At 40.6% G+C, this 13,937-nt stretch overlaps 1 protein-coding gene across 1 annotated transcript in view; it reads left to right on the top strand.

Moving 5' to 3' along the window:
* LVRN (laeverin) overlaps positions 1 to 13,040 on the top strand; it is a 202,497-nt gene extending 189,457 nt beyond the window's left edge. The window contains exons 18-20 of the mRNA XM_089684834.1: positions 894 to 1,028; positions 8,381 to 8,465; positions 11,333 to 13,040. Coding sequence (XP_089540960.1) covers positions 894 to 1,028; positions 8,381 to 8,465; positions 11,333 to 11,491 — 379 coding nt within the window. The 3' untranslated portion in view covers positions 11,492 to 13,040. The remainder of the gene's footprint in view (positions 1 to 893; positions 1,029 to 8,380; positions 8,466 to 11,332) is intronic.
* Positions 13,041 to 13,937: the final 897 nt, after the last annotated feature.

Genomic DNA, 13,937 nt, shown 5'->3' with positions numbered 1-13,937 from the left:
TTTGTTTGGGGGTTTAAAACTTCTCCCAGTAGTGCCTGTTGGAAGCATCACAGGTTCCTTCAAATGACCTTTATCAAAGAATAAATATTACAGCTCACCAGCCCTTTTTCCTGCCCTGCCCCCCTCCACCTCTGCCACTGTCGCAGATATTCCAAAGAAGTTTAGAAATTGTATGTATCTACTGTGTTGCCTACCTACAGTGTGTGTGCCCTGTTCTCCATCCAAGCTAAACTGTGAAAATACAGTCCATTACATGCAGTAGGGCGTTGAATAGAGACTGCCAAAGAGAATAATGGGAGTATCTGTCTTCAACTCAGTGAAGGTATTTTACATTTGCAATTTTTCTCTTTGGCAGCTTATCATCCTTACTGCAGTCTGCCATGCATGCACAGGACTATAATTTACAGGTCAGATGAACTATGGAGAGAGATCAGGCTGCCCACTGGTTGCATCAGGTCTGAGAGTTCTTGAGAGGAGTGCTAAGGCAGGGTGGTGTGATGTTTTTAGAAAGCTATATACAGAGCCCTGTATATAGCCACACCCACCAGCCACAATCTTCCTGTATTGCATAGAGAAGCACAGAAGCCTAGTGATGACATCTCTGGATCTAACATAAGATATGTAATAAAAACTGAAAATGTTAATGTAACAAGTTGATTAGCATGTTGATAGTGGTGGAGAAAGGAAGGGGGGTAAATTCATCTTTAAAAACATCTTAGCCTCTCTAGTTGTTAATGGCAGGAAAACATGTTAAATCCATGTGCTGTAACTTTATTACACAAAATTACACAACATTAGATATTTTTTAGTTTTGCCGCCAGAAAAGAACTTAATACTTTCCAGTTCCTAGAAAATTATTTTGAAAATGAACCAGTTTAAATGTGTTGTTGCAGTTACTTGGACATTGTCCTGTTTGATGGGGCTCACAGTTTAATGGATACATTCACCGATATGTTTAAGAATGATATAGGAAGGCACATAGCCTGGGAGTTCCTTAAAGAGAACTGGCATCGGTTAAAGGATGATGCGTAAGTACTGCATTTATTGGACATCATACATTATCTATGTTGCTGTTGATTCTTTGCTTTCTGATCTGTAAAACTGCAAAAAATTGCACCTAAAAAAAACTATATAGGCTGTGTACCCCATCTGTACAGTTCAGCCCTGGAAAGGAATGCAAGGAAACTGCAACGAGGATGGACTGCACAACAAGTGAGGATACACAAGGCCTCAACTGATATTTAGACCCTTGCGGACCTTATACGTTATATATAAATGTTCTGTGTATGCTCCTGCATGCATCCCCGATGAACCCTGCTGTTAAAGTGAAGTCCTCATTAGTGGGCAAAAATCAGAGCAGCCCCAGCTTTAATGATAACTACAGCAGCCAGTTGCTGGGATTGATCAGTGTATCTTTGTAAAAGTTACAGTACAGCAGATATGTTAGTTCATATCACCAGCTTGTTCTGTGATATCATCCTAGTGTAGCACTACCTCCTTAAGGGTTGCTTAGTAATTTTTGGGTCCCCTGTCAATCTGGACCTCTTGCTGAAAGCCCAACCTCTGTTGACACCACCGTGCTCTTGTGACCAAAATAAATCACAACTGTAAAATGGACACATAAGTTAGTATAAACCAATATGAAGTTTATATTGGAACTAAATGTAACTTGGTCAAAAAGAACAAAATGACACGGATATATGCAGCAAATATAATAATTCTTGGCAATTGTGAGAAAAAGTAATGACATTCACGGTAAAGCAACAAAAACTGTTAGCACGCCTGCTTTCAGAAATAATCCACTGCCTGCAATCTAAGGGGACTGCTGAATCCCCAGTGGGCAGGAACAATTATCAAGAAGCGGATAAGCTCACTGTGGGTCCTCAGAACTAGATGACAAGGATTAGATGTGAAGTAAAGGGAATTCTCATTTGTGTCTTTTGCATGCTTGTTGGGGCCCAGTTGGTATGAAGTTGAGTTGAGGTGTGGAATATAGTTCCTCAGGATGGCAACACAAAGACAGTGAGGGAAAAGGGAAGATTTAACACTTTTCCTCTTGGTGGTAGCAAATTAGTGCGGGGTCCCACTTAAAGCAATAAACATAGGGCAGGATTGAAGTAATAAATAGCAACAATTGGCATAAGTGTCTATGGACAAAGACAACTCCCTCTGAAGATCAAAGGCAAAATGAACAGTAGTAGGAATCCTGTTTTTTTTAAAAAGGGAAACTTATTGTTTCAGTTGGAACTGCTGTATTGTGGCCTGCAACTGTATGTCCTGCAGTCAGCTTGTACAATAAACTGTAATGCAGATGTATCTCAATGATAGCAGCTGGGAGAACTAGGCCGCAAACTGGGGCAACTATATGTAATGTTCACAACTGGTGTAGGCAGATAGCTGAGATGGAAAACTGTCAGTATTCACTTGGTTAGTGGGTGCATGGGTCTCTCTCACCTGATCAAAGTAGTCAGGAAGATCATAGTGGTCCATCTTTCCCTGCAGGTGGGGTCAGTCCACAGACTCTCTAGCTCATACTCAGTGTTCTGTCTGGTCTCCTGCTGTCAGATCGCACTGCTGGGCAGCATGGCAGACTAGATGGTCAGTAGGCTCCTTTCGCTCTGCCTCTCTCTCCAACCCTGGCTTCATGGCCTAGTTCAGCACTTCAGCCATCGGCACACCTCCTTCTCCTTCAGTCTGTCCCTGCACTCTTCTGGCCAGTCTCCCGAGCTTTGATATTTATATGCCCCCACACACTACATTTCTTGGGAAATGTAGGCCCTGACTGCCCTGCTCACCAGCTGAGTCCTGCTGTTCAGCATACAAGTCCCAGAGTGCTGTTCTGTCCATGTGAGTGACCCTGAATGGCAGGCCACCACCATCTAATGTCCAACTTAATGTATTGCAAGTAATAACACTTAAATTGGTTACACTAGCCATCCTGTAATGTGGGAATAAAAATATTTTTTTATTCATTCAAGATTTTCTCTTAAACTCCTTAAAGAGGAGCTTCAGTCAGGTTCCAAAAACTGTAGCTGCTGACTTTTAATAAGCAGACCATCACCTGTCCAGGAATCTAGCACCATCCTCTCCTGGGCCAGTTCGTTGCTGGTCTTCAGGTCCCTGGCACCAGCATGTTAACTGTGAGAAGCCAACTTTGACTTCTTGCAGCTTCTCAACCAGCTTCCAACTGAACATGCACAAGCTGCGCTGCACCCTGTTAATGGTTCCGCAGCCTCCAGGGAACTGTGACGTTACAGAAGGTTGCTGGCAGTGATGGAAGACCAAACTGGGAGAGGGTAATGAAAAACCCAATATTGTAGAGGAAGCAGGAGGAAGAACAGAACCCCTTTTGGGTAAAGTTTCACTTTAAACACCCCTAATTAGCGATAATTAGCCCCCCAGTTGATCTCTTTATCATCTTATCTTTTCATTTTTTAGTGGTTCCATTTTTACTGCTTTATTTGTGTTCATTGCATAGTGTAGCTTTAAAAAAATACATTTGTTACTTTATCAGCTACACAAGGTGGGGGTGCTGCAGTGCTATACACTTGCTGGCCACTTTATTTGGTACACCTGTTCAATTGCACAAATTGATAATCAGCCAATTACATGGCAGCAATTCAATGCATTTAGGCAACTAGATGTGGTGAAGATGACTTGCTGAAGTTCAAACTGAGCATTAGAATGGGGAAGAAAGGGGATTTAAGTGACTTTGAATGTGGCGTGGTTGTTGGTGCCAGACGGGCTGGTCTGAGTATTTAAAAAACTGCTCATCTACTGGGATTTTCACGCATAACCATCTCTAGGGTTTACAAGGAATGGCTCGAAAAAGAGAAAATATCCAGTGAGTGGCAGTTGTGTGGACCTTAATGCTTTGTTGATGTCAGAGAATTAGCAGACTGGTTTGAGATGATAGAAAGGCAACAGTAACTCAAATAAACACATGTTACAACCAAGGTATGCAGAATACCATCTCTGAACGCACAACACGTTGAACCCCGAAGCAGATGGGCTACAGCAGCAGACCATCACACTGCGTGCCACTCCTGTCAGCTAAGAACAGGAAACAAAGGCTACAATTCGCACAGGCTCACCAAAATCTAAGATTGTAAAAACATTGCCTTGTCTGATGAGTCTTGATTTCAGCTGTGACATTCAGATGGTAGTGTGACGGGCGGTGTCAGACCCCAGCCCTTCTCACCAACTTGTGACTGAAGGACTAGCCAATCTAAAACCGCGCTGCCACTTGCGTAACAATGCCACTCTCAGCTGCACCCTGCACAAAGATTTTCCAGCTCGCGGGACCACAATCTATGTGCCAGTTGCCTGAGAGCGATTGTTACTAGGTCAGGTTAATTACGCAATTAACCCTTCACACTGCCACCACCACCTTTTTACAGAGAACGAGGAAACACACAAATCTTAGCAGTAACATTATGTTTGAATAAGCGTCTGTATACACACTGTCACCGCAGACAGATGTATCCAGAGGTTTTATAACACACAGTAGCACTCTTCAGAGACAGGGATTCTTAGTTTGCATTAAAGAGCTTTAGAAACAGTTCAACACTTTTCAGAAAATAGGATTTATTACTAAAAAGGTCAAAATGGTGCAATAAAAATATTTACAGAAAAGATGTAACAACTATATATATACAGTTGTGTTCAAAATAATAGCAGTGTGTTGAAAAAAGTGAATAAAGCTCAAAATCCTTCTAACAGCTTTTATTTCCATACACACAAATGCATTGGGAACACTACACATTCTATTCCAAATCAAAACATGAAGAAAAATATATCAAATTTGTGTTGTTCCTCTAAACAAATTGAAGAAAAGTGAATATTAGACTGTTCAAAAAAATAGCAGTGTTTGTATTCTTCTTTACAAACTCAAACATTCACTATATAAACTGAAAAATGTTTGAAGATTTTGCTTTCCTTTGAATTACTTAATGAATATTTAGTTGTATAAGCACTGTTTCTGAGAACTGCTGTACATCTGTGTTGCATGGAGTCAACCAACGTCTGGCACCTGTGAACAGGTATTCCAGCCCAGGATGATTGGACTACATTCAACAGTTCTTCTCTATTTCTTGGGTTTGCCTCAGAAACTGCATTTTTGATGTCACCCCACAAGTCTTCTATTGGATTAAGATACGGCGAATGGGGCTGGCCACTCCATAACGTCAATCTTGTTGGTCTGGAACCAAGATGTTGCACGTTTACTGGTGTGTTTGGGGTTGTTGTCTTGTTGGAACACCAATTTCAAGGGCATTTCCTCTTCAGCATAAGGCAGCATGACCTCTGCAAGTATTCTGATGTATTCAAACTGATCCATGATCCCTGGTATGCGATAAATAGGCCCAACACTGTAGTATGAGAAACATCCCCATATCATGATGCTTGCGCAACCATGCTTCACTGTCTTCACAGTATACTGTGGCTTGAATTCAGTGTTTGGGGGTCGTCTGACAAACTGTCTCCGGCCACTAGACCCAAAAAGAACAATCTTACTTTCATCAGTCCACAAAATGTTGCGCCATTTCTCTTTAGGCCAATCAATGTGCTCTTAGGCAAATTGTAACCTCTTCAGCACATGTCTTTTTTTCAACAGTGGGACTTTGCGGGGGCTTCTTCCGGATAGCTTGCCTTCACATAGGCGTCTTCTAATTGTAACAGTACTCACAGGTAACTTTAGACCTTCTTTGATCTTCCTGGAGCTGATTGTTGGCTGAGTCCTTGCCATTTTGGCTATTCTTCTATCCATTCGAATGGTAGTTTTTCGCTTTCTTCCACGTCTTTCAGGTTTTGGTTGCCATTTTAAAGCATTTGCGATCATTTTAGCTGAGCAGCCTATCATTTTCTGCACTTCTTTATATGTTTTCCCCTCTCCAATCAACTTTTTAATCAAGGCACACTGTTCTTGTGAACAATGTCTGGAATGACCCATTGTCCTCAGAATTTCAGAGAGGAATGCACTGTAACCAGCATGTACAACATTTGCTGCCTTCCTTCCTTAAATAAGGGCAATAATTGCCACCTGTTTTTCAAAGAATGAATGACCTCACTAATAGAACTCCACACCTATTATTTTGAACATGCCCCTTTCAATTAGTGACTCAATTACACAGAATCAGCAGCATGGATGTCATGACTGTTGGGTCGGTTGGATTTCTATTACTCTACTACACCTGCTAGTAAATTATTTGCCATGTAGAAATATAATTTCTACCAAAAACAGTGATTGATCAGGTTAGTGATGTCTGACTGCTATTATTTTGAACACAACTGTATATATATAAATAGAGAGAGCAATAACACAACAGAGAGATAAAGAAAGAAGTTTAAGAAGGTAGAATACTTGCAGAAGTCCTGGTTTAGGCAGAGTTCAAGTGTCCGGAACAAAAGGGTACCTTTTCTCCCGAAGTTGGTTCCTGATGTTAAAAGGAAGAATCTCTTCACCCTTCTCCAGGCATGACAGCCTTTTTTCTAGGAACCCAGCAGGGTGTCTCCTTAAAGCAGAGAACTCACACTATGACCAAATCCCTCACTCGTTTATACCATGGTCAATAACCTTCTATAGGTACATGTAGCATCATAGTCACTGGCAGATTATTATGCAGAATGATATCCTGAATGTCCAGACATCAAATATGACATATCTTACCATTCCAGATAAGGACATATTGCTTTCTACTCTCGTGTAGGTGCCACATAGGGGTGTAAGGTATCAGGTGACTCGTATTAAACCGACCTATCTGAATATATGCTTTGTTTTATTGTACCTTGTTCCTATTGGGAGTTATGAAATTGTATGAAAACGTGGTTTCAAGTGGGATGTATTTTTTACTGCCATTCTGGAATGCTTTTCATGTCCAGTGACGGACTGATTTATAGCTTTACGACCAGGCCAAGGCAAGAGCCTGACAGACATCCTGGAACCAGGTAATTGGGTTTACAACCATGAAGCATATCCAGCTGTGCCCTGTGTACTCCTGAACTCAGCACACACACAGACTACATTCCCTGCAAGGGGAGGGGCTGGAGGGACAGAGAATGATATTTGCAGAGTATGATACAAGATGGTGGATCTTTAACAAAATGGTTGTCCACGTCCAATCGCCACAGGTAGGGACAGAATTTGGCATAAACAGCATAAAAACATGGATCCATCCTGTCTTGTATCAATGGTTCAGGCTGGTGATGGTGGTGTGATGGTGTGGGAGATATTTTCTTGGCATACTGTGGGTCTCATAGTACCAACTGAGCATCGTTTAAATGCAACGGCCTACCTGAGTATTGTTGCTGACCATGTCCATCCCTTTATAACGACAGTGTACCCATCTTCTGATGGCTACTTCCAGCAGAACAATGCACCATGTCACAAAGCTCAAATCATCTCAAACTGGTTTCTTGAACATGACAATGAGTTCACTGTACTCCAATGGCCTCCACAGTCACCAGATCTCAATCCAATAGAGCACCTTTGGTTTGTTGTGGAACAGGAGATTCGCATCATGGATGTGCAGCCGACAAATCTGCAGCAACTGCTTGATGCTATCATGTCATTACGGACCAAAATCTCTGAGGAATGTTTCCAATTCCTTGTTGAATCTATGCCACGAAGAATTAAGGCAGTTCTGAAGGCAAAAGGGGGTCCAACCCGGTACTAGCAAGGTGTACCTAATACAGTGGCCATTGAGTGTAGATTCCTTGTCCAGAACTCAGCCACTTCTCTACTTCTCTGATTTTGAATACAGAACAAAGTTCTTAAAGCCCAACTCCATGTTTTAGTAAACTTCAAATGATTTGTTTGGACCAAGCTGGTATAAACTAACTGTTTTCTTCACTAAAATATGCAGCAGTTGTCAGCACTTTATGAGCCTCAGCTACAAACAGTATGCAGGACTATGTTCTGGCAGTGATACAGGGACTTCCCTTCCAGCTCCAGGTAAAAAATCAAGTTTGGCTGAGCACTGCTCAGCCTTTCACAGGAAACTTTGTATTCTTTGAATGAATACAAGGCTTCCACTGATTGGCTGAGGCAGAGAACAGGCACATTATTTTGTTCCGAGTGTGGGACAGGAAGACCTCATCCTGCTGCCAGAATACTGTAATGATGCATACTGTATGTAACTGAGGCTACCTACAGTTCATACAGTGCTGACAGTCGCTGCATGTGTTAGTAAAGGAAATAGTTTGTTTGGACCAGCTTGGTCCAGATGAACTATTTACACTTCACTAAAACCTGGAGTCAGGCTTTAATGGTGTTTTGGGCACGTAACTGAGAGGGCCTGCAGAAGGAGGTGACACGGTCTACTAACTCCTGTTACATGTGGACATCATTCTTAATATAAAGCTGTATTTGTTTGTTTTTCAGGTCTGTGGGAGAAACCGAAATACTTTTTGAAAAATTAGTAACAGATTTGGGATGGAAAGCTACATCAGAGCTGCAGTTTCAAGAGGTGAGGCCACACACAAGGTCTCATTCACTGGGTTGCTGTATTTTGATGCATAGGCGCCGATTTACTAAAGGAGTTGAGAATGTTCACTCAGTAAATAGTGTGAAGATTTACTTCAGTTGCCTAATCATGGTAAAAGAAAATTCCTGTTTACTTATTTTTTGTGCATGATTGGATAACTGAAGTGAATATTTACACAATGTATTCATTCTCTGTCTAATTCTTCTTCCCCTCATCAGTGGTCTCCTTGGTTGTCTGATATTGGCCTGGATCAGCAGAGGAATGTACAGCAGCAGTGGGAGTAGAGTGCTGCTTAACCTCCATAAGGAACAGCTCTGATCCTCCTGAAGAGCTTTGCAGCATGCATACGAAGGTTGGAGCTGCAGTGTGCTCCCCTTAATCTGGCCTATCAGGTGATCAGCAACTGATGGAGCCATTGCTTCCCTATTCACATCTGAAGCTAGCCATATACAGCTGGAATTATGGTGATTCCTTTGAATTAATTGAAATTTGAGCCATGGGAGGCTCTACTGACACCACCCGGCTCTATGAACTTTGATTGAGAAATCAAAGGAACCAGGCGGAAAAAGGTCAGTGGGTGGTGGCTGTCAGAATATAGTAAGCAGGCAGCAGGAGATTCATCTGTTTAGCATTTATGGGGGACTCTATGGATTTTTCTCATCCAGCCCAGCATGTATGGCCAGCTTAATACAAGTTAAAGTAAATATATACCACAACTGGATGACATTTTGTTTGCTGAAGCAAGTTGCTTCACTATTGACTGTGCAGTAATGTTTAGGACCAGCTTCCTGATAGTAAGAATGGTGAACTGTGCCTGTGCAATGTGAGTCAAGTACAGATGACAGGGTGACAATGCAGGAGCACAATTGTGAGACAGTGGTCACACCATAACAGGAGGTGCCTGAATAGAGATCTTTAGCAATTGCCAGGTATTGTTTCATTACACGGTACTGATGCATGACTCTCAGATATTCCTGGCAGAAAAATTGCGAGAATGGGCTGTATAGCACTTGTGTGTATTTGATCACACGCATAAAAATTCTTTTAGTTTTTTTAGCTTTTTATTTTTTTAAATTAAGGGAAGGTGTCATATGATTATTATTATAATACAGGGTTTATATAGCGACAACAGTTTGTGCAGCGCTTTAGAAAATGAAGGCATATGCACATATTTGCACTAACTTGTACAAATACTTAAACACTGATGTATGAGCCTCAGATATTCCAGGCAAACAATTGGGAGAATAAGCTGTATAGCACTTGTGTGTATTTGAGCATATGGGTTCACATGCATAAACATTCTTCTAGCTTTTTTTAAATCAAGGGAAGGTGTCATATTATTATTATTATACAGAATTTATATAGCGCCAACAGTTTGCGCATCACTTTACAAAATGAAGGAATATTCACGTATTTGCACTAACATGCACGTATGTAAAAATACTGATTTGCGATGCAAATTTTTATTTTTATTTTTCCTGATCTATACACAGCATACATTTACACGCATGTGTGTACAGGCCCATTAAAAACAATGGGCTGCATTTAGCTTAGTAAAGAAAAATGCCTGAATGCCTACAAACTTTTCATTTTAAGCCATCCCGTGTGCAAGAGGCCTAAAGCTGCAGATTTTAAAAAACTGAAGGCTTATTTGAGATTTTGGTGATCCGAAATGCAGGTTGTATCTACCATAGACTATGCTATGTCTGTTTTTCAGAGAAAAAACAAAGGGTCCTAGTTTGACCCCACAATGACTAAATCACATAAAGCTGAACTCCATGCACAAAAAAATAACTTTGATAAATTCCTCAATAGCAGCAAAGCATATAAATCCACTGTGTGTGTCAAATGCCTTTCCAAACCAAGACATTACTTTGTAAAATTAGCGTAAACAGCTTGTGCAAAAAACAGAGCTGTGGAAGGGACCATGCAGGCTCCATCCACAGTAAGCTGCCTGCAAAAAAAACACAGAAGGGGCACATTCAAGACCAGTCACCCTGCACAGAGCAGTGACTGGTCTTTATTACAGGGAGCTCCCGCACAGAGGAAATGTTGCACACTGGATAACTGCACAGATCTGGAAAAAATACACAAAGCATACCAAGATTCAAGTAAGAATACAAATGACTGTTATGTTTAAACAAATAATTGCTTATCCGGGAGTCCAGCTTTAAAGATTTATTATAGCAACTGAAGTAGAATGTCTGAATGAACGTAATGCCATACTCCAGTTTCCATGCTAAAGACTCAACATACCTTTTACATAAGAATAGGGGCTTTCCATTTCAGCAATGTGGCTATGATTTGCAAATCTCACTGGAATCCACTGAATTTATCTGTAACTTTTTTTAAAAATAAGGAACCTTTGTGTGTTCACTTTGTGAATTGAGCCTTCTAAGTCGTAATTAGGTCCCATATTCAGTATGAAATATGTAACATGTTTAAAATCATACAGGCTGATATCAGCACAGCCAGAGGCCCACATCCTTGCATCCCTTTTGTTATGGAAATGTAAGTCCATATGCTTTCTGTGCCAGATGTTTATAATTTACGGCATGGTAAAAAGATAATTAAGAATGCTCTGCAGAATCATTGGATCAACTGCTGGGCCAAGTTTTATTTACACACGCTAGGCATACTTTTCACCCACTTGTGACAGTACTTGAGCCTGGCGACTGACCAGTCACCCAGCAATGCATTGTGGGACATCATTAGAGGGTACCTGCTATAGACTTTGGGAGTTATTTGGGATTTCTTTTTTAACACATTTACTGCTTGAAACAGGTTTTTTTTTTACTCTAACAGCTTTCAAAAGTGAAACTATAACTGTGTATTGGTTTTGTTTTAAGATGCAACTCTTCATCACCACTGCTATGGATGAAAGTTTTCAGGAAAGTGAAGTACAGAGGTTAGAAAGAAGAAAGAAAGCTCGCCTAGAGTGGGTAAATATTGTGAATACGAAGATTATTGACTGGTTACAGAAGAACACACTGGATTCGGATTTATGAGACCTCTCATTTACATCACAGATTACAGGATTTTATAGCCTTTTTCTAAAGAATATTCTCTAAAATTGCCAACTATTTTTCATCTAGACTGCTGAATTTGTATGATATATATTTTTTTACAACTTGTAAGAATGTGATTAAATATGTGCCGATTTACAGTTTTGTACATTGTATCTTTGCAAATGAAAAAAAATAATTTATTAATTAAAACTCTGTTTTTGATTGGGTTAATTGTATCAAATAAAAATGGATTCCTGGGATAGTTACAAACCTTTCAGCCACTCATAAAAGACATGTAGTTGGTGTTTTAGGGTCTCTGCCCAGGCTGCAAAATATCTGCCATGTTTTCCTTCTTTTAGTGTTGCTTTGTGTTGATGTCTTTTTAATGTATTTTTCATCAGCAAATGGGTCGTACTCCTATAAAAGAGACATTATTACTTTGCCCAATTCGGACAAAGTGACATTATCTGCAGCAGGGTCATGTTCTGAAAGCAGTAGGCTTGGGTACAAGATCATAAGTTGGGCTCCGTTACTCAAGAAGAGAAAGAAAGAGGTGGTGCACTGTGGTGGCCAACAGTGAGAGAGGCCTTAAAACATGAGCCTTTGTACAAAGTGCAGGGGTTAGACATATGCGATGTATTGAGTGCAGGTGTTAGGGGTGGGTCACACACAGAGTGCCAGGGTCAGGATGCATACACTCTGCAAACACACTGTGTATACACTATACTCACTGCATAAACACATGCATACACATGCACATTTCTCACCTATGTCAGCTGCTGACTGTCCACTTCGGGCTCTGAATACTAGAAGAAACTGCAGCTCAGGTAAGAAGTGCTCTTCTCCTTCATGTGGTCACCCAGGCACTTTCCAAACACTTTTCTCTACCTTGCCTCTTCTCTGCCCGCTCCTGAAGCACCTCAACAGGATCCCTAGGCTAGACCTAACCAGGCATCCTTCTAGACATGCCCACTCAGCACTTTTCCCTTTCATCCAGTGGGCGATGCAGACTCTCTTGTGCTGTCAGATGCTGGCATATCGCCAATGTGTGCAGTGAATGAGAAAACAGTGGGCCCCATCACATTTGTAGAATACACCACTGATCTGCAGATATCCCACCCTCCCAGGCTTTTATATGTACAGAGCAATGCTTCCTTACTTCCCTCATGCTTGGTGTCAGAGCTTAGACAGGGGGGCAATATCAGAACACCCCCCATCACATGATAGTGTTCAGGGCCCGGAGATTTTCTCAAGCGCAAACATTGTAACATAGGGGAGGTCATGTGCTGCCTGCTGCCCCATATGTCATAGCAGCTACTGGACCTACAGCTTTCCTGTGTTCATTAACTTTCTAATTGCAAACATTGCAGGACTCATAATACATATTTAAAACAAAAATCATGGTATACTATCTTGAAAATCCACACTCAAACCCCTATTTTTTTACATTCCAATGAACAACTCTATCCATGGGCAAATAGCTGCGTAAATTGATGGCGCTAATAAAGTATATGTAATAAATAAAATAAATAAATATATTCATATTGAAGCACCTATGTTATGTGTTTATTCTAAGTTATGAGTCTCTTATGTAAAATAATAAATCAAGATACAATGTATGATTTTGTCCTGTGGCTGCAATACTTCGTTATTTTCCTTGTTTGTAAGTGTGTTTCACTAACTCAAGCATAACAGCCCCATGTTTTATAAGAGCCATCATTATGATCCATATTGTAACCTATATACAGTATATGCCCATCAAATCTAGATGCAGGTTTATATGACACATATTTTCTGATGCATCTAAACTATTGTCAGCAAAATATATTTTTCTATTATTATACATACTATATTGTCTTATACATATACTTGTACAAAAACATCTAATTTGAGATAAAGCCAAACAATACCTTTATTTTTACTTTGGACAGAGTGGAAAAGATATAACACCTGTCCAGGAAATCTCCCAATTGGGGACACAAATGGCAACAAAAGACTATTTTTCAACAAAACAAGGAAGGCTTAGAACGTCTGTCAAATTATTATTACCGTCTGTATCTTCCAGTGACAGCTACACCTCTGATTTTTTTTTCATGCTGACACAGGGACAAAAAGTCAAGTCAAATTTGTCCAACAAGCGCCCTACTTTACTGTTGGGCTACTTATTTGTGCAGCCACTGGCTCATTTGAGGGCCCATTCACCAAAACACACAAATTTTACACTCTTTTTTTTCCCCCAAAGAATACCCTAGCGCATTGTACAGTAGAAGCCAATGCACACTGCTATTAATGCTCAGCAGCACACCACAGCATATACAGTTGTGACCAAAATTATTCAACCCCCAATGCTGTAAAGGGGTTTAGGGACTATAGTGTACATTTGGAATTGTATTCAGAATCAAATCCTACAAGGACGTTGTAACTACCCAAATGCAACTAAAATGAC

The sequence above is a fragment of the Staurois parvus genome, unplaced genomic scaffold (genome assembly GCF_062004578.1).
Source record: "Staurois parvus isolate SC_StPar_1 unplaced genomic scaffold, SC_StPar_1.0 ptg000358l, whole genome shotgun sequence".
Taxonomy (NCBI): domain Eukaryota; kingdom Metazoa; phylum Chordata; class Amphibia; order Anura; family Ranidae; genus Staurois; species Staurois parvus.
Note: the sequence above shows the minus strand (reverse complement) of the source record. Positions and strands in the feature narration are given on the sequence as shown.